This window comes from Arachis hypogaea, chromosome 5, assembly GCF_003086295.3.
Source record: "Arachis hypogaea cultivar Tifrunner chromosome 5, arahy.Tifrunner.gnm2.J5K5, whole genome shotgun sequence".
Lineage (NCBI taxonomy): Eukaryota > Viridiplantae > Streptophyta > Magnoliopsida > Fabales > Fabaceae > Arachis > Arachis hypogaea.
This window is the reverse complement of record NC_092040.1, coordinates 57,132,847-57,152,928: the sequence shown is the minus strand read 5'-3', so window position 1 is coordinate 57,152,928 and position 20,082 is coordinate 57,132,847. Positions and strand designations below refer to the sequence as shown.

General features: G+C 36.2%; 3 protein-coding genes and 1 long non-coding RNA gene across 6 annotated transcripts; 2 read left to right on the top strand and 2 right to left on the bottom strand.

Moving 5' to 3' along the window:
• The first annotated feature begins 325 nt into the window (after positions 1–325).
• On the top strand, positions 326–4,961 carry LOC112801612 (COP9 signalosome complex subunit 4). Of its 2 annotated transcripts, none has more exons than XM_025844436.3 (15): positions 326–711; positions 1,038–1,169; positions 1,279–1,430; positions 2,030–2,133; positions 2,252–2,312; positions 2,782–2,874; positions 2,978–3,078; positions 3,171–3,279; positions 3,374–3,418; positions 3,548–3,616; positions 3,702–3,793; positions 3,900–3,942; positions 4,092–4,151; positions 4,285–4,344; positions 4,732–4,961. In XM_025844436.3, exons 2-15 carry the CDS (start codon positions 1,040–1,042, stop codon positions 4,804–4,806), a joined length of 1,194 nt encoding a protein of 397 aa, XP_025700221.1. In that variant the 5' UTR covers positions 326–711; positions 1,038–1,039; the 3' UTR covers positions 4,807–4,961. The 2 variants fall into 2 exon arrangements, with proteins under 2 accessions (XP_025700221.1, XP_072093372.1); XM_072237271.1 differs by having other exon boundaries at positions 875–1,169.
• Positions 4,962–6,839: 1,878 nt separating this feature from the next.
• Positions 6,840–8,104, bottom strand: LOC112801611 (uncharacterized). 2 transcript variants are annotated; one of them, XR_003201995.3, is made up of 2 exons: positions 7,761–8,104; positions 6,840–7,261 (listed from the first exon to the last, which is right to left on the bottom strand). It is a non-coding gene; the product is annotated as an uncharacterized lncRNA (long non-coding RNA). The 2 variants fall into 2 exon arrangements; XR_011882140.1 differs by having other exon boundaries at positions 6,840–7,158; positions 7,761–8,103.
• Positions 8,105–13,257: 5,153 nt separating this feature from the next.
• Positions 13,258–14,024, top strand: LOC112803560 (serine/threonine-protein phosphatase 7 long form homolog). The gene is made up of 2 exons (XM_025847044.1): positions 13,258–13,853; positions 13,946–14,024. The coding sequence occupies exons 1-2, from the start codon at positions 13,258–13,260 to the stop codon at positions 14,022–14,024; spliced, it is 675 nt and encodes a 224-aa protein (XP_025702829.1).
• A 1,346-nt stretch (positions 14,025–15,370) lies between these two features.
• On the bottom strand, positions 15,371–19,700 carry LOC140173209 (uncharacterized). The gene is made up of 6 exons (XM_072195969.1): positions 19,557–19,700; positions 19,202–19,499; positions 18,423–18,892; positions 17,509–18,243; positions 17,338–17,433; positions 15,371–15,412 (listed from the first exon to the last, which is right to left on the bottom strand). Exons 1-6 carry the CDS (start codon positions 19,698–19,700, stop codon positions 15,371–15,373), a joined length of 1,785 nt encoding a protein of 594 aa, XP_072052070.1.
• Between the last annotated feature and the right edge of the window lie 382 nt (positions 19,701–20,082).

The window sequence follows — 20,082 nt, the reverse complement described above, 5'->3', positions numbered from 1 at the left end:
AGTTGCTTATAGGGAGTAAAAATGGTATGTTACCTCTGAAACTGTAAACTGTAAACTCTGAAATTGTGAACAGTTTTTTCGGTTCAACCACGATCGAATCGGTTGAACTTATAAACCAGTGAACCAGTAACTAAAGCGGTTCGATGGCTAGTTCGGTTCTCAAAACCTTGCTTTTATTCTATTTATAGTATAAATAAAATATATTTATAATTAATTCGGTTACATTGCAAATGAGACAATAAACTACAAATACATAAATTATATTGAAATTACCTGTATCGAAAATTAAAACATTTAAAATGTTTATTTAAAAAATCCATCTTTTGGGTCATGGGAGCTAAATATTAACTTCTGTTGTTTGTCTGGAGCTGAAATGCTCCAATGAAATATTGGGCCAAGTCCAGCATAAACTAAAAGAACCGGCAGGAGGGGAACCGAAATCCAAATTGAAGCAAACCGTTGTCAAAGAAAAAGTTGAAGCAAAGCCCGGGGAGGATCGGAGGGAGAGAGAGAGAGAGAGCGCATAAGGAAAACTGGAAAAGGAAAGAGTTTATTCTTCACAGTGAAGAAGAGTGAGGTGGAGACTGGATTCCGTTTCCGTATCAATCGATTTATAAGAGCTAAAAAGTGAAGCGAAGGGTGAGAAGGCACAGCCACAAGTTCACCGTTGAACCCTGTCGGCCACAATCAACAATCATTCAACACCGATAGGTAAAATAAAATTAATAACCTCACCTCGCATTACTCTTCTCACTTCGTTTATTTTCTTTCTATTCTTCTTTTAAGTTTGTTTCCCCCCTTTACTTTTACTCTCCCTGCTGAACTACTAATTTATCATTTATCTATTTATTTTTTATATTTTTTTTATTTACAGTGTTTGATTGATTTGATGGGTGAATGAATGATGATATGCCCTATGCTATGTGCAACTGTTGAATAAAAACGGACATTTATACTCCTAATCTTTGTTTCTATTGCTAAGTTGTTTGGTTTTAGGGTTTTATAGATTTTGATAGTTGTTGATGATGCTGAAACAGTGATGGAGAGTGCTTTTGCGAGTGCTTCTGCCATTACAGACCAGAGGCAAAAGATAGAGCAGTACAAGCACATCCTTTCTACCGTTATTTCTTCCAATGACATTGTTCAAGCTAGGAGATTTATTGACCACAGTTCAGTTTCTTTTCCTTGTACCATAAATTTTTTTTCTTGTCCTAATCTAGGGTTTTATTTGTTTTCCTCAATTTGAAGTTCATGATATTGATGCTTTTGGTTTCGTAGTGTTGTCGGATGATGTCCCATTAGTAGTGTCACGGCAGCTGTTACAAACTTTTGCTCAAGAATTGGGAAGATTACAGCCGGAGACACAGAAAGAGATTGCCCATTACACCCTTGCGCAGATTCAGCCTCGTGTTGTGTCTTTCGAAGAGCAGGTTTAAATTCACATATTCTGCAGATTTTAAATTCTAAGCTACTTAATAGCAGTGGATGATTGTTGTTTATGGAAACAGACTTGCCAGGATGTTCTCTAACGGAACCCCCTGCCTTCCCCCTGTGCTAGGAATCATGTTTCTTTTCGCAATTATCACTAGTTTGGTGGGTAAATTTTGTGAACCAATAAGACTTGTTTGGTAAAGAGGAATTTTTTACTCGCGTTTTGTGCTATTTTTAACAATTGTATAAATTCTTCTGAGATGGTGGGAAGGAGATGACAGAAAGCATTCTTTTGCTAGAGCCATGTATCTGGATATGCATTTGACAACTTAATTATTGATATGGTAGTTCATTGTTATGTCAATCATCAGGGTTTTCAATGTGTAGTAAAGCTGACAGAAAGTGAAGCTAAGTAAAATATGTAAATTGGTTAAGGTGTTCAGTTAGACATTATGTATGAGGGTTGAGGAAACATTTTACTTGTAACTAAAACTGTCCTTGACTTTATACAAAATTTCTCATTATATTATCTACATGTTTGCCTTCTTGTATTTTAATTCATTTCCGTCTACTATAATGACCACTTGTTTTATTGTAGGTTTTAGTTATTAGAGAGAAGCTTGCAGAGCTTTATGAATCTGAGGAACAATGGTCAAAAGCAGCTCAAATGCTCAGTGGCATTGATCTGGATTCAGGAATGAGGTCTTAGAAAATTTCTTGCTGCTAAATTTATTTGCTTGTGTGAAATATTGTGTCTCAGCCCCAAATAATAAACACACTCCTTCCTTACTAATTTTTATATTTTGAATTATTTTATCAGGGTTATTGATGATAAATTCAGGTTGTCAAAGTGTGTCCAAATTGCCCGCTTATACCTTGAGGTAATGACCTTTTTTTTGGCAAGGAAATACATATTTGATTGGTGCTGTTTCTAAGACCATGCTTGACTTTTTATTTTCTTTTGTTTGTTTTGGGTCTTGTTAGGAGGATCTTTTGTCCTCCCATCTTGTACTATTTTTCTCTGAGTCTTAGTTATATCCTTCCTTTATCAATTTTTACTTTTTTAAAACAGAAATGCCATATAGGATATACTCGTAACAAGTCATGGAAGAGCAGAAGTAGTCAATACTATATTATCTATGATTTTTAGAGTTATATACTGTCTATTGCAACTGCTGTTCTATTTTTGCATACGTATGAACACTATTATTTTAACTTCTGTAAGTATAGGGTTGTTTCTTCCTTTTTACTTACACTTTTTGTCTTTGTAACTGATGGCAAATCATTTTTTTATTGTTATTATTATTTGCAAAGTAAAGTCTTCAAATAAAATTTACCCTTTCTTGGCAGGATGATGATGCTTTCAATGCTGAAGCTTTTATTAATAAAGCATCATTTTTGGTTAGCAATAGCCAGCATGAAGCACTGAATTTGCAGTATAAGGTTTGAACTTATAGCTGTGAAAGATGACTTAGCTGAATGATGCATAAATCCATTGAGTCTTGACAAATCTGTATCTCTTTTTTCCAATTCTGTTACCCCTCAGGTATGCTATGCAAGGATCTTAGATTTGAAGAGGAAATTCTTGGAAGCAGCTTTGCGATATTATGATATATCTCAAATTGAGAAAAGGCAAATAGGGGATGAGTATGTACCTTGCATTCAGTCATTTTTCTTTGTGAATTTATTGATATCATTATATGTTTATACGTATACACTTGCTGTATTCTTTATTGTAGGGAGATCAATGAGGAAGCCCTTGAGCAAGCTTTATCTGCTGCTGTTACATGCACAATATTGGCAGCTGCAGGACCGCAACGTTCACGTGTTCTTGCAACATTGTACAAGGTATTTGATTCAATCATTAATGAGTGTACAATTGTGTAAGTTCTGTTTGCCATGTCAAATGTTTATTATATTAATGTTTGCGTACTTTGATTAGGATGAACGGTGTTCAAAGTTAAAGATCTATCCAATACTGCAGAAGGTCTCTCTCTCTCTCTCTCTCTCTCTCTCTCTCTCTCTCTCTCTCTCTCTCTCTAAACCCTACAACAACAACATTAACATTTTGCAGCTCCTCACTTATATTATATAATGTGAATCCCATTTATATCAGGTGTATTTGGAGAGAATTCTTAGAAAGCCCGAAATTGATGCATTTTCAGAAGAATTGAAACCACATCAGGTTAATATAGCCTTGCATTGTGTATCTTCTTATTTTGGGAAGTTGTGGTATATTTGTCTCAGTTTTTATTTTTCTTTTTCCACAGAAAGCTCTTCTTCCAGATAATTTCACTGTGCTGGACCGTGCTATGATTGAACATAACCTTCTGAGTGCAAGCAAACTGTATACCAATATAAGGTTTGTGAAATTTTATCACCAGTTTATTGCTTCCTTTTGGTTAGATTAATTGAAAATTGATATTATCAGGTTAGACCCCTTTTAAGCTGTTTGTATTCTTTTGTAGCTTTGATGAGCTAGGGACGCTTTTGGGGATCCCACCTCACAAGGTATCGCATTTAGTCTCAACAATCTACAGTTTTAAGCTGCTAAGTTTTTATTTGGATTTTCCTATGTTTCTAATTCATACACCTTTATTCAAGTTCAATCTGTCCATCTTTGTTTTGATTTTAAGTTTAACAATAAATTTTGCTTTTAGGCCGAGAAGATAGCATCAAGAATGATTTATGAGGATAGGATGAGGGGGTCTATTGATCAGGTATATACATTACAATTATGGCCTCATAGTTTATAATTGGTACTTATAATTGAATGACTCTTGTTGGCCACTATGAGAAGAAAGACAGTATTCTGGCAAGGGTTTAACATTAGTTTTTGCGTCACTATTGCAGGTTGAAGCTGTTATACATTTTGATGATGATACTGAAGAGTTGCAACGATGGGACCAGCAGGTAACTTTAATGGTGTTTTTTATGATTACCTGACAGGAGTATACAATACTGTTTTTATTTTTTTTCTTTTTATTTTTTTCTTCACAAGCCCTAAAAAATAGCAAGGTCTTAAAAAGATTGATAGCTGCAGAAGTTCTCATTCTTTCCAATTCAGTGTCTACATGCTGAATGAATAAATTTCTTTTAACCTTAAGAAATCAGACAACAGATTATAAAAATAGTTATTACCTTGAACGTATGATGTGCTACGTTTTGTGCCTAAATCTTCTGCTTATATTATTACTATACCGCATTATCATGAAAAAAAGAGGATCTAATTGGGCATGTTGTATTGGCTAGGAACCTTTCCAATCTTAACCTTTTGCCGTGATGGTTTATGCTTTGCAGATTATGGGTCTTTGTCAGTCTCTCAACGATGTTTTGGATAGCATGGCCAAGAAGGGGTACCCAGTGCCTGTTTAATTAATGTGGATGATTCACAATTTCTTTGTTTATACATTCTTACTAAAACATCTTGTTCTCCCCCCTTCAATTTTTTTTTGGCGAACTTCACTATAACAAACAACCACATTAATTTCGTTAACTACAGGCATATTTGGTTCGCTGCTTCAGTTTAAGTTTAATGTGTTATGTTATTCATGACTTTTGCTAGAAACAAGAAAAATCACATATAAGGGAAACAAAATTAATTTTCTCAAAAATTCGCCAAGCTCGCACTGCGAAATACACTAGTTTTGGCAGGGGCTGGCTCATTGGGCTAAAGAGCTTTGTTTTTTCAACAAGAGTGATACCATAAGAATATATGTACAAAAATTGAAAAATTATGTCTTTCAAGCACACTTCATTGTTGATGTTGAGGCCGTTTATAAGTGACAAATCTCTCTCATAAATTGTGTAAAAAAAGAACTTTTAGTGTGAGTGAATGGGTGTGGATATGAAATAAAATAAAAAAGTTTTATTTTTTAATATTTTATTTTATTTTATACTTTTATATATGTACTCAAGTAGTTATGTAATTTAACTTATTTCTTAAAAAAATTATGGTTATTTTGTTTTTTTATCATAACTCTTGTTTTTATTTGTGTTGTATTATATTGTAAATATTGTTATTCTTAAAAATTAGTTATTTGAAAATTAAGTTGAAATGTTTACTGTGGTTAATTCTATTGACATTTCAAATTTAGAAAAAGATTGTGAAAAAATTGTATTATAATTTGACTATTTTTTATTTGAATTTGAATTAGGATAAAAAATTTTACATATTATTATTTAGGGTTTTTTTTATAAAATAAAAGAAATTATTTTCCACAGCAAGATTTTTGGACTTTAATTTCTCAAATACGATTTTTCGTATTTTTTTTTTTGCATTTAAGCAAGTTTATAGAGTTTGCCTAATCTCGGCGAACTCTTTTTTAAGTTTTTTAAAATTCGCATTTTAATTCATTATTATAATCTCCAAGTAGTATATGGATCTACAATAACAACCATTATCGTATCTAAAAATGCATAAGTACACTGTAATGAGCCATATTTAACAAAAAAAAATTTAATTATAAATTAAAAAAAATAATTATTTCCCATAAATAATCCACTTCAAATATATCCAATTGAAAAGTTAATAATTATTATTGTTTTCAGAGTACATAAAAGTACACAAAAAGTACACATGATAACAATCCTTGTTATTTTTGGGAAATAGTTATTTTTTTAATTTATAATTAAAAAAATCCTTGTTAAATATGGCTGATTCCAGTGCATTTATGCATTTTTAGATACGATAACAATGGTTGTTATTGTTAAATAGAGCTTTTTTAATTTATAATTAAAAAAATTCTTGAAGAAGCCATGCTTGTTGTCCGTAAATTATTGTGTATTCTTATATACTGCTTGTAGATTTATATACTATTTGGAGATGATGATAATGGATTAAAATATGGATTTCAAAAAAACTTAAAAGGAATTTGCCGGAATTAGGCGAACTTGCCCATTTTTATAGAGTTCGGCGGGTCCAGCGAACTTGCTTAAATGCAAAAAAAAAAAAAATTGAATTTAGATAATTAAAGTCCAAAAATCTTGTTGAAAAAATAATAATTTTTTATTTTATAAATGATAAAAATCCTATTTTTTTAGATTAATTTTGATTTTTTTTAAAAATTAGGTATACTAGCATTTTTTTACTTTGGACTTTGCAGTGCAGTTCACCTTTTTTTACCAATCTTGGCGAAGAAGGATAAGACTATCCACTTTGTCATTTTTAGTAAATAATAAAAAATATGAAAATAAAAGTTATTCATGAACAATCACAATAAATAATAATAAAAAATGTTTTAAAGTCACCAAAAAAATGTTTTGAGGATTGTAACTAAGAGCATAGTTGTCAGAACCGAACCGGTGATCGAACCGGTCAGGTTACTGGGTCACTGGGTCACTGGTTCAACTGGTGGGTCACTGGTTGAACCGGTTAACCCGGTCCCACATAAGTAAAACGTATAAAATAGCTAAAAACTTAAAAATTAACAGTTAAAAAAGCATATCTCCAATAACATTTTAATAAACATTAAGTCTCAAATCCTAAAAATAAGTAGTAATACGAAAATAAACATAATGTGAATGTGGTAACATGGCCGAGGATTCATGAAGAAAAAGATGGGATCCAAACACTTCAAGCCTGCTGCTGTAGTCCCATAGAACATGCTGACATGAGCATTCATAGCCACAGAAACTATTTCATCAGCAAGACAGCAAACAATGAGCTGAATCTTAATAGGTATGGCTCCCTACAAGTTGTTCCTTATGGACAAACTACCAAGTCACCTGTTTTCCACACACCAAATCACAATCTGGTTTTATATCCTTGTGAATCTAACAGTCCTAATTGGAGCTATGAACTCTGACACCTTACTCAAGCTATATGTGACTGCAATCAAAGGCTTAGTCAAACAAGTGCTTAAGAAAACAGGATCAAGGAGTGTCCTATGTGTGCAAACATATATAACACTAATATCTAAGAATAATGCACAACAACAATCCACTAACTACTAAGAATAATATACAACAGCAACCAACATATATAACACTATAACAGATAATCAACAATCAACAATCTAACAAGTAACAACAAAGGATAATCAACAAACTGAACAGAAATAAAAAATAAATCAACATACAGAAATCAAACAAGAGAGATCAAACTGAAAAACATGTGGAAGTATTCATGTTTTCATCTGCCAACATACAGAAATCAAACATATGTGAACAATCAACATTCAACAATCTAAATTCTAACAGAAATCAAACAGAAACCAACATACATAATCAATCTACAATAATCAATTAATTCTAACTATCAGTACCAAATTATTGAAAATTTAATATCCTGAATAACTTCAAAAAATTAAAAAATTACAAATACATACCTGGACCCTGGAGGGATGGAGGGGCGAGCAGAGAAGAGGGAGACCGGAGGTGACGACTGACGACTGACGAGCAGGAGCCAGTAGGCGACGAGGAGGCGACTTGAATCTTCGATGGATGTGCTTCTTGGCGGTGGTGAGTGGCGCACTGGTGTGGTTGCGGTGGTGAGTGCCGCACTGGCTGAAGCTGAACGGGTCTCCGCACTGGCGACGAGGTGGCTGAAGCTAAAGCAGACTCTCTATCTCTCAGCTCTCATGGTGGTCTCTCGTGGGAAGGGAAACAGAGGATGGAGTGAATGAGAGTGATGCACGATGGAGGCTAGGGTTTGAGTGTTTTACCTTCAGGAAGTAGCTTTTGTTTTTTTTTTTAATTTTTAATGAAACGACGTCGTTTCAAGCGTAGGTCACAAAAAAAAAAGAGTTCGACCGGTCCGGGTTAAATGAAACCCGCCGGTTCATCGGTTTTGATCAAACCCGGCCGGTTCAATTCGGGTCAATCCGGTTCGATTCTTTGTCCGGTTAAAAAGCTCACCCGGACCGGTTATAGCACCGGTTTGTCGGTTTTTCGGTCCGACCGGCCGATTCGGTCCGGTTCTGACAACACTGACTAAGAGTGAAAATAGATCCAGACTAGACTTTATCGTTGGTAGGTTACAGTTTGCTATAAGCTAACTTTTAGGCAAAGAATTTGATGGTTCGAGAACGTTTGGACCATTAAATGGTCTTCTAACAAAATATGTTTTTAAAGTTTTTTTTAACAACTGCGACTTAGTTCTTTAACTAATGTTAATTACAAATTAACTCCATATATTTTATTTAATTATAAAACTTATTTTTTATTTTATAAATTATTATTTTATCAATCATCTATTATGTTTATTAACAATAAAAAACAAAAACAATAACGAATTAGATCTTCCATTGATCGTAATAAAGCTTTTGGCCATTCCAATAGATAAAGTTTATATTTGATCCGTGACGTTCGTCCAAGGCCGCAAAATTGTGTTTCCTTGAAATCCAATGGATTGGATTATCAAAACAATCGATTGAATTATAACTCAATCGAGTGGATTACATTGTATCACAAAATAATCGATTGAAAAATGCAAGGCAGCATGGTTTTTGCATAAATCAATCGATTGGTCATATGACCCAATCGATTGAACGATGAATAAAAAGTAGATTTTTGTAATTCAATTGATTGCTTCTACTATCCAATCGATTGAATGCTTGAAAACAACCTGAAGTCTCACAATTCAATCGATTGGTTGTGTTATCCAATCGATTGAATTCACTAAAATAAGATGGATTTTCCAAAATTCAATCTTCCATTTTAACTTTCAACTGCTCTCAAATCACATTCTCATGAACCAATAAAGCTTTCATTGACCAATTTAGGCATGATAAATTGACTTTAAGTCTTTAACATACACTCGATAAGAATCCTTTTGCATTAAATTGCTTTAGAGTATCATCTATTTGTATTCAATTATTTTGTCGATGTTTAGTAACCCTTATTTGTTGGAAATTAATCGCTGAATATATGTCTTGATTTTTTTTCCGAACTCTCCCAACCAATTATTGTGGCAGATGAGGAATTCACGTACACAATCAATTGATTGATTTTAGAAAATCTATCTTATTTTTGGTGAATTCAATCGATTGGATAACACAACTAATCGATTAAATTGTAAGATCTCAGGTTGTTTTCAAGCATTCAATCGATTGTTTTGATAATCCAATCGATTGGATTTTAAAAAAATACGATTTCGCGGGATGAAGGTCACGAATCAAATACAAACTTTTAATCCATTGGAATGGTCAAAAGTTTTATTATAATTAATGGAAGATCTAATTTGTTATTGTTTTTGTTTTTGATTGTTAATAAACATAATAGATGATTGATAAAATAATAATTTATAAAATAAAAAATAGTTTTTATAATTAAATAAAATATATGAGGTTAATTTGTAATTAACATTAGTTAAAGAATTATATCGCAGTTGTTAAAAAAACTTAAAAAAATATATTTTGTTATGGGACCATTTAATGGTTCAAACGTTCTGGGACCATCGAATCCGGTGCCTTTTTAAATACTAAACATGTTTTGTAATTAAGTGGGCCTATCATGAAATCTATTAAAAGGTTTAGAATGTACAATATATCAAATTTAATATTTATAATAATATATCAATATCTAAGCTTTTAAAGTATTTAAAATGTATAAAATATTTATAATAAAATATAATAAATTTAAAAGATTTAATATTTTTTATTTATGAAAAATTATTTATATATTTATTTACATATTAACAAATTAAAACAGGTATGACAAGTGAACTAGACTAATTTGTAAATTAAAACTTGATTTATTAATAAATTTAGACTTTAAATTAGTTTAAATTTGACTATATTTTGTGATAATCCAACTAATCTAGGACTAAACACAAGTCTAATTGTAAATCCCTGATAAGTGGTTTGACATATTTCTATCCCTAATTATAAATATGTAAGTCACAAAAATAGTTAATAATAGTTTAAAACTATCATAATATATCAGAGAAACTCTACTACGATTCAAAATAACAGAATGTGGATAAAATATAGAAAAAAATGGACATGATTTACATTGAAAGTTTTGAGATTTAATTTGATGATTGAATACAACTTTAAAGAACTAGTTTGGCTAAAAATAAAATTTTCTTTAAAAAATATTTTAAGTTGATCATTTACTCATATTTAAATTAAGTATGTTATATATATATACTAAAATCAATTATTCATGTAAAATATATATTAAAATATAAAATATATATTAAAATAAATTAAATAATATATATTTATACACAAATATATAATACCTAATTTAGTAATTAATTTTTAGTGTATAAGTAGTATTCTTGTATTTCAATATATAACATAAAGAAGTAACTAATTACAATTGTCAATAATCTAAATGCTGCAAATCTTTTTAAATAAAAAAATATTTTAATTAAAATGAAAAAGAAAATAATTAAAAAAATAATTATGTTATTTTTTTGTATTCTTATAACACAAAATAACATCTTTGAAAAAAAATTATAAATTTTCGAGTAATAATACTTTTCTTTTAATAAACCAAATTGCGAATACCCAAACAGCAAGAGAAAAAAAAAAGAGAAAAGAGTATATTTAATGGCCATGAATTCTTTACTCCTACAAACATCATTAACTTTCATAAAAATAATTATAAAATATACCCCTTTTTTGAAAAATTTATTAATTACATTTTGATCCCTTTAATTATTGATTTTTTAACTTTGTCCCCTTTCCTTTTTTGGGTACGAGAAACAGAGAGATTAGAGTTCTTGGAGAGCATCAACGAAATTGAAGCAATCTCCTTCCGAAATAGAGTGTGGATTGGAAAGCCTAACTCTGCCCTCCCCTTTCTTTTTTATTTCAGATACAGAGGCATTTAGAGAAGAGAAGCAGCTAGGGTTTTCATTCAACTTCAATCCCTGCCATTCTCATCCTCTTCCTCTGTTGCAAATCTCATTTGCATATCCTCGCTTCCGCAACACGCCTCTGCCTCCGCCGCAATCTGTTGCCGCCGCCACGCAACCTGCTACCACTGCGTACCTACTGCTGCCGCCGCGCAAGACGCTGTCGCCGCCACACAAGACGCTTCTGCCTCTGTCACACAAGACGCTGCCTCAATGCTTGGAGGTTAGTTAATCATTATGCCTTTTCAATTCATGGATCCCTTTTCTTCCTCTCCCTGTGTCGTCTCTCTCGGCCGCTCATCTTCGCAGCGCAACCCGCATATATGATTTGAGTTTAATTAAATACAAAATTAATGTTCCAATTAACTTAGTTGTAGTATATTATTTCCGTTCTTGATTAGGTTTCTGCTGCTATACTCTATTAGGAAAGCTGCTGGTGTTGATTGTAATGACAATGATGAAGAGGCTAAGAGGAGTAAGATGGTAATTTCACTTTTATGAAATTTCTTGTTTTTGTGTTTCAGATACTGATTATTTTGTTTCCCATCAAAACAAATTAAAAATACTGGAAATTATTTTTGTTATGGAAAGGTGGTTGGTGTTTTGGGAGGTTATTGGGGAGTGGGGTGATATACTGGGTGGTGGAGGTAGCAGCCACCACACAGAGGGCGTGCTGTCCATGCTGACCAGCTGCGTATCGCCCAAGCACCATGCAGGGGGCGTGGTGACGAGGCACGCATGCAAAAAGCTGACACCACCGGGGGGCTCGTGGAGGAGGTAACATCGCAGAGTTCCAATGCGGTCTTCACCACGGCCGAGGGGGGGGGGAAGGGGCGTGTTGACTGCTGCCTCCATGAAGGGGACAGTCTTCCACTCTGGAAAACAGCAAGCAGAGTAGTGACTCTTTATAAGGAGCCTCCCATACCATTCCCTCGGTCATTTATACATGCAGTAGTAGTAGTGTGTTGTTAGGGAGAGTAGAAGAAGAGTTGCTGAAGTGTGTTCCAACCACAAGAGAGATTGGTGATCAACAAAGAGGGAAAAGAGGGTTGCAGTGGAAAAAAAGAAGATTGGGAAATAAGAGGAAAAAAAATAGTTCTTTGTATTTATTTTGAAAAAATGGTTCGTAATTACTGTGCTCCGGAGGAACATATTATAAATTATTTGGATCATCTAATTTATGTAAGTTGGTAAATTATATTTTTATTGTGTTTTAATTTTCTGTTATTTTTTTTGTTATTTAACATATTAGAATAAAATTTTATTTTTTTGTTATATTTAGATTAATTTTATGTTATAAAAAGACTATAATAAAATGTATATTATATGATATAATACAAATTCTTTAATAAAATATATTTTTTTACATTAAAATATAAAAATATTATAGTAAAATAAATATATATTCTGTAAATAAATAAATATGTATGTTGCAAATATTCAAAATTTTTAATATATAAGTGTTAAGATAATAATAAATAAAAAATAAATAAATATTAGAAAATATATGATTGTTATTAAAAAATAGAAAAATATTAGTTTTTGATGCAGGAAAAAAAAATCGCCACGGTCACTGATTTATATCAATTTAATAATAATAATAATAATAATAATAATAATAATAATAATAATAATAATAATAATATACAAATAATAACAACAATTATATATACATATATCTATTTACGGTTTGTATACTAATAAATATATGCATAAACTTTTTAAATAGTAAATATAGTACGTTACGTTAATTATCTGGACAAATAAAATATTAAAATAAATAAATATGTAAATATTATTATTAATGGTTTACATATATTTTATAAATAAATATGTTAATATTTATTTATTAATAAATGAATATTTATAACTCATTTAACAAATATATTTTTGTTGATGCAGCCTAACAGGAATTTGTTGGTGCGTAAACTGGATCCGCCACAGACGTGAAATCTGATCGTGGAGAACTACTTACACGCCACGTCTCTAGAATTGGAGTCATAAGAGGATTTCACCCCATGTTAGCTGCTCTGGTTGAAAGGTGGAGGCCTGAAACCCACACCTTTGTATTGTCGATCGGTGAGGTTACAGTGACATTAGAGGATGTCGCTCATATATTCGGTCTACCCATTGATGGAGAGCTTGTCAATGGATGGACAGATAGTAGTAGCAAGTTCGTTCAAAGTCAGGGCATAGCAATATTCGGTCGTGAGCTATCAGTCAGTCATAATGCGAAGTCCTATATAATGCTAGGTTGGGTTCGACGTATCAGAGACGCAGAGCCGTTGCACACTGAGGAGTCCATCAGGAGATACGTCAGATGTCAGATCTTCTGTTTGTTAGGGTCGACCCTATTCACGGACAAGTCGAACGCATATGCCCATGTGAAATATCTACCATTGCTTTGCGATTTCAACCGGATCCATACTTATAGTTGGGGGTCAACATGTCTCGCACATTTTTACAGAGCACTATGTCGTGCATCACAATATGATACAAAGGAGATGGATGGCCCTCTGAATCTGTTGTTTGTTTGGGCATGGGAGCGAATGCCATGTCTTGCTCCCGTACCGAGACAAACGCTTCCACCGGCCGAGATACCAGTTGCCAGGAGGTAATAAGTCTTATTTTAGTTATGTGTTATATTCATGATGCATGTTTGACATATGATGAGTTATTTAAATTTTTAAAATTAACAATGTTCAGGTGGAGTCATTCGGAACGGACCACAGCGTGGTCATCGAAGACCGTTGAGACATTCAGGCATGATATAGATTACATGTAGAAGGTAAATAGTTATGGTTCTTCTGATCCATTTTTTGAACCATTATTGTTAGGGTTCTAATATACCAATAATACTGTGGCAGTTTGAGTGGCGGCCATATGACAGATTGGTCCTCCCGGACGAGTTGCAGCCCCATCTTGAGGTGTGTGACATCGTTGCTCCGTTGTTGTCGTTCGAGTGTGTCGAGTGGCACCCTATGGACCGAGTGATGTGTCAGTTTGGATATGTACAACCTCCTCTGCGGGCACCAAGGGATATTCCACTTGACCAGCATTGCATCGTTCTACGCGGAGTGCAGCTTCATGACTGGACAGTTTTGCATGGGCCATGGATAGCGGAATGGGCCAACAAGCGACACAGTCGAATGCGGGATCAGCACCCCCTTCCGACCTGGGATTTTTTACCGACGGTTGAGTATCAAGATTGGTACGTACGCTCCTACGCACATCTGTTGAGATTGACGGGGTACGTTCCTCATCATCCACAGCCACCTGCTCCACAGCCACCTCCCCCTCATCCACCTCAGCATGCAGTGTTTGAGCCATTTCCTTGTTATATACGACAGCCACCGGCCTACAGTCATGGTAGCCATCACACTTAGGGCAGCCACCACTCTCAGCAGTCCCAGTATAGCCACCACTCTCCGCACAGCCACCACTCTCCGCGCAGCCACCACTCCCAGCATCATGATCCCATACTTACCATTCCTTTCGGTCATGATTGGTTTGACTTCTCCAGCGACGGACACGGAGATCAGCAACTATAGCATTGGACCGATGCTGGTTTGGGTGGCTGGTCAGATTTTAGTGGTATCCCTTCATCGTCATTACTGGCTGATCCACATAGGGCATCAGTAGATATGGCCCATGGTTTGCGGGGTCGTACTTCCAGCCACACGTCAGAGAGTGCGTCATGTGATAGTGGTTTTATCCAGCGTCAGCGGGCATACGCAGTTGTCGACACATTCAACCCCGGTCCATCCGCTCTAGCAGAGGCAGGCGGGTCAGCCGCTCCGACAGATGCAGGCGGTTCGGGAGCTTCGGGGGTGGATGACTCAGTTCGAGGTCACCCATATGACCTAAGGACGGAGCAAAATCAACCTGATAGGTATACTCCATCGCGGTTCGCCCTGGGCATTATGCGTAAGGGAATGCACTGGTTCGTCGGAAAGAAGTGAGCTTCGGTTTAGGTTTTTTAGATCTTATTTTCAGAATTAACTTAATGTAAAATCGTGTTTAATTTTTACATTTTAACCTATGTAAATCGTGTTTAATGTTTGTTTTATTAACTTATGTAATCAGTTCATGACAATATTAAGCGAACATTAAAATATCAATGGATAGACTTCAATTGAAAAACACAAACACGTCTAGTTTCAAAAGCATCAACTAACAAAATACAAATTAAAAAATACAAACATGACAATATTAAACTACGAACCAGCACCACTCGGTCCAGTATGCTGAGGACACCTACTCCGACTACGACCCTGAGCACCACAGAGACGGCATATTGATGAGCGGATAATTGATACGCTTTTTGGCATTATTTTTAGGTAGTTTTTAGTATGATCTAGTTACTTTTAGGGATGTTTTCATTAGTTTTTATGCTAAATTCACATTTCTGGACTTTACTATGAGTTTGTGTGTTTTTCTGTGATTTCAGGTATTTTCTGGCTGAAATTGAGGGACCTGAGCAAAACTCTGATAGGAGACTGACAAAGGACTGCTAATGCTGTTGGAATCTGACCTCCCTGCATTCAAAGTGGATTTTCTGGAGCTACAGAACTCCAAATGGCGCGCTCTCAATGGCGTTGGAAAGTAGACATCCAGAGCTTTCCATCATTATATAATAGTTTATACTTTATTCATGATTAGATGACGTAAATTGGCGATCAACGCCAGTTCCATGTTGCTGTCTAGAGTCAAACACCAGAAACACGTCACAAACCGGAGTTGAACGCCCAAAACACGTTACAACTTGGCGTTCAACTCCAAAAGAAGCCTCAGCTCGTGGATAGATCAAGCTCAGCCCAAACATACACCAAGTGGGCCCTGGAAGTGGATTTATGCATCAATTACATACTCCTGTAAACCCTAGTAGCTAGTCTAGTATAAATAGGATAGTTTACTATTGTATTAGACATCTTGGGACGTTTAGTTCTCAGATCATGGGGGCTGGCCATTCGGCTATGCCTGGACCTTTCACTTATGTATTTTCAACGGTGGAGTTTCTACACACCATAAATTAAGGGTGTGGAGCTCTGCTGTACCTCAAGTTTTAATGCAATTACTATTATTTTCTATCCAATTCGATTTATTCCTGTTCTAGGATATTCGTTGCACTTCAACTTGATGAATGTGATGATCCGTGACACTCATCATCATTCTCACCTATGAACGCGCGTGATTGACAACCACTTCCGTTCTACCTTAGACCGGGCGCATATCTCTTGGATTCCTTGATCAGAATCTTCGTGGTATAAGCTAGAATTGATGGCGGCATTCATGGGAATCCGGAAAGTCTAACCTTGTCTGTGGTATTCCGAGGAGGATTTCGGGATTGAATTACTGTGACGAGCTTCAAACTCCTGAAGGCTGGGCGTTAGTGACAGACGCAAAAGAATCACGGGATTCTATTCCAGCCTGATTGAGAACCGACAGATGATTAGTCGTGCTGTGACAGAGCATTTGGACCATTTTCACTGAGAGGATGGGATGTAGCCATTGACAACGGTGATGCCCTGCATACAGCTTGCCATGGAAAGGAGTAAGAAGGATTGGATGAAAGCAGTAGGAAAGCAGAGATTCAACAGGGACAAGCATCTCCATACGCTTATCTGAAATTCCCACAATTAATTTACATAAGTATTTCTATCCTTTATTATTTAAGCAAGTATCTCTTTATATTTCCCATAACCAATTATTATCCGCCTGACTAAGATTTATAGGATGACCATAGCTTGCTTCATACCAACAATCTCCGTGGGATCGACCCTTACTCACGTAAGGTATTACTTGGACGACCCAGTGCACTTGCTGGTTAGTTGTGCGGAGTTGTGACTAAGTGTAATTCACGTGTGAGAGCTACCAAACTATTGGAGCCATTGTTGATGATCACAATTCCGTGCACCACATATCCAAGGACCACGCATGTCGCGTGAGTCCATTTCATTCAAGTATTGGGTCAGTTTGGGCCTGCCTTTAGACGTTCGCCTCAACGCGGGATTAGCGACCAATGTGAGTCCCTCATAAGCAGGCCATGTCTCGGGATCACCTAATGGTGTGAACTCAAACCTATATACTTTACAAACCTCCGTCATCTTGTACACATCATGCACATACAACTGCCAATCGAGACGCTGGTTAAGACAGCAAGCAATAACATGGCGACATGGTATTCGGTCAACCTGAAAGTGCCCACAGTCACACGTCTGTCGCGCAATATCAACAACTAACACCTTTCCAGTAGTCATTTAACTCACCTCAAACACCTCATTTCGTTTATCAAAGCGGTGCACAACTATATTCCCAGCCTGTTGCATACTTGCTTCTATCCGCTGTTGCGCAAATGCGGAGTACGTATATCCAGCACGCTTGCGTTCGTGAGTCTCGGAACTCTTCCGCGTAAAAAATTCATTTAACCTATAATATGTTGCTCGGACCAGCGCCAACACAAGTAGATTACGGGCACCCTTCAACGCTGAGTTAATGCACTCGACAAGGTTCGTTGTCATATGGCCCCATCGATGTCCCTCGTCGAATGCCAATACCCAATGTCTGAGTCCAATGGCATCGCACCACCTGGCATATGCCTCGCCTCGCTCTTCCAACCTCTTATAGTTGATATTGTACTCCTCCACCATTCTTGAATACCCTATGTTGACAACAAGCTTTTGCAAGTGAGGGACTTTGAATGCCCTTAAGAAGTTACTGTCGATGTGTCTTATACAAAACATCCACCATGCTCTTGGAGGTTGCCAATCACCACTGGAACGATTTACTGCTGCCCGTATTGACTCATGTTGGTCTGAGATCATACCCACACCGTCTTTTCTAACAACATACATTCGCAGATTCCTGAGAAAGAAGTGCCACGCATCAGCTGCCTCCCCTTCCACCAAGGCAAAGGCGATAGGCACAATGTTCTGGTTCCCATCTTGTGCAACATCGACTCGAAGTGTATCTTTGTATTTTTCGTATAGGTGTGTGCCGTCAACCTGAACCAGGGGCTTGCAATGCCTGAATGCCCTAATGCATGATTGAAACTCCAAAATACACGATGAAGTATTTTTACACCTTGCGCCTCCTCATTCCCGTTGTACAGTGGTCATGTTTCTATTTGGACAATTGAACCAGGCATTTTCTGCACCATGACCGAGAGCCACCATGGCAATACTTGGTAAGAATCCTCCCAACCACCGAAAACATTGGCTATGGACTTCTGCTTTGCCAACCAAGCCTTTCGGTAACTGATGGTATAGTTGAACCTTGACTGGACTTCCGCAATTATAGATTTCACCTTGATGGACGGGTCCGTCTCGACCAATGGCCTTATAGCCTCAGCAACTATATCTGAGTCCAACTTAGAATGATCTTGTGAAATCATTCCGATCGTGCATGTGTGCCTACTGTTGTATCTTCGTATCTCCCAACAACCTTTTTTCCGTATCAAGCTAGCTCGGATAAGCCAGTCACATCCACGCCCGTACATCTTGCATTTTGCATAGAACGTCTGTGGCTCAGACTCATACACCTCATAGTCAACTCCTTTAGCTAAAGTGAAACTTCTAATTGCTGCGACGACCAACTTTCTAGAACTGTATTCTATTCCAATCCGGAACTCCCCGTCCTCAGCATCGGCAATGCCTATGTCAATAAAATTAAAAAATAGTAAAAAAATTTAAAGTTAAAATTTAAAATACATATCTTTACTAACATTTTAAGAATATTCAGCTATTTTAATTTTCAGCGGTTCAGTTAGACCAGTTTACCAAGTTTGACCGATTCATACGGTTCGTTTCCTTATTTGGTTTAATTAACGGACCGAACCGGTTTAATGTTTGGTTCACCGATTTTTTGGTCGAACCGGCCAGTCCGGTCCAGTTATGACAACACTGTTTATTGCTCAATCGAACGTATAAACTAACAAAAACTTATTATTTAGTCACCACGTACCTATGTTTGTATATTCCAGAAACTCGGGGGCATGCATGGCCTTGAGATCCAACTCACGCATAAAAGGTGGAACGTCCATCGGTTGACTGCTCGACGGACGAACCACTACATTCTCTGCCGCTGCCTCAACTCCCACATCACCATCCTCATCTTTGTCGCTGGCCTCATAAGTGGCTTCGAAGTCCTCTTCGCTGTCACTATTCATTCCTTCGTACACTGCACCTCTATCATCATGTATATCTATATCATTCTGAACTGCCACTGCCTCTACAGTTTCAAACTCAACATACACCTCAATCTGTGGGTGTCACATCTGAGTCTGCCAATGAATTTGAAACATGTTCTGCATACTCACTTCATCAGTTATCGGCATGGCATCAAACTGTATTAGACTACCAAAAACTACAATCGGATTTCGGTACAGAATTCTGCTCACTCTCATTAACGTACTGTTCTCCATGCTTTTACAGAGGCCGTTCTGCAGCTCCATTAACGTCATCGTGCATGAAACCACAAATGAAAACAAATTCTGGGACACAAACCTCACTCCCTCATGAGTATTATGTATTATCTCACCGTTGCTATACACCACCAAGTTTGCGGTGCCCTCCATTGCACTAACAATAGCCTCAAAGAACACTCAAATCACACTCAAATCTTCTTCAGCATGCAAATACTATTGAGCTCTGCCTTATATAGAGAGGTGCACTTAACACGCCCTCCACGTGCTGCCTGCCTCAGCTAATCACACTTTAACACGTGTCAGAACGCCCCCGCGTGCTCATTCAGCACTCTCCCCACGTGCTGATACGTGGACCAATGAATGTTCGCCACATCAGCACGCCCCCCCACGAGCTTCCCCACCTGAGCCAACCAGGTTT

Excerpts from the sequence above, each read along its gene's own strand:
- LOC112803560 (XM_025847044.1), top strand. The coding sequence starts at position 13,258 with ATGTTAGCTGCTCTGGTTGAAAGGTGGAGGCCTGAAACCCACACCTTT. Across the intron at positions 13,854-13,945 it reads GAGATACCAGTTGCCAGGAG|GTGGAGTCATTCGGAACGGA; the intron begins GTAATAAGTCTT and ends AACAATGTTCAG.
- LOC112801612 (XM_025844436.3), top strand. The coding sequence starts at position 1,040 with ATGGAGAGTGCTTTTGCGAGTGCTTCTGCCATTACAGACCAGAGGCAA. Across the intron at positions 1,431-2,029 it reads TTGTGTCTTTCGAAGAGCAG|GTTTTAGTTATTAGAGAGAA; the intron begins GTTTAAATTCAC and ends GTTTTATTGTAG. Across the intron at positions 3,280-3,373 it reads TTCTTGCAACATTGTACAAG|GATGAACGGTGTTCAAAGTT; the intron begins GTATTTGATTCA and ends TACTTTGATTAG.
- LOC140173209 (XM_072195969.1), bottom strand. The coding sequence starts at position 19,700 with ATGACGTTAATGGAGCTGCAGAACGGCCTCTGTAAAAGCATGGAGAAC. Across the intron at positions 18,244-18,422 it reads GTTGGGAGGATTCTTACCAA|GTTGACGGCACACACCTATA; the intron begins GTATTGCCATGG and ends CCCCTGGTTCAG. Across the intron at positions 15,413-17,337 it reads ATGTGTACAAGATGACGGAG|TTGATGCTTTTGAAACTAGA; the intron begins GTTTGTAAAGTA and ends GTATTTTGTTAG.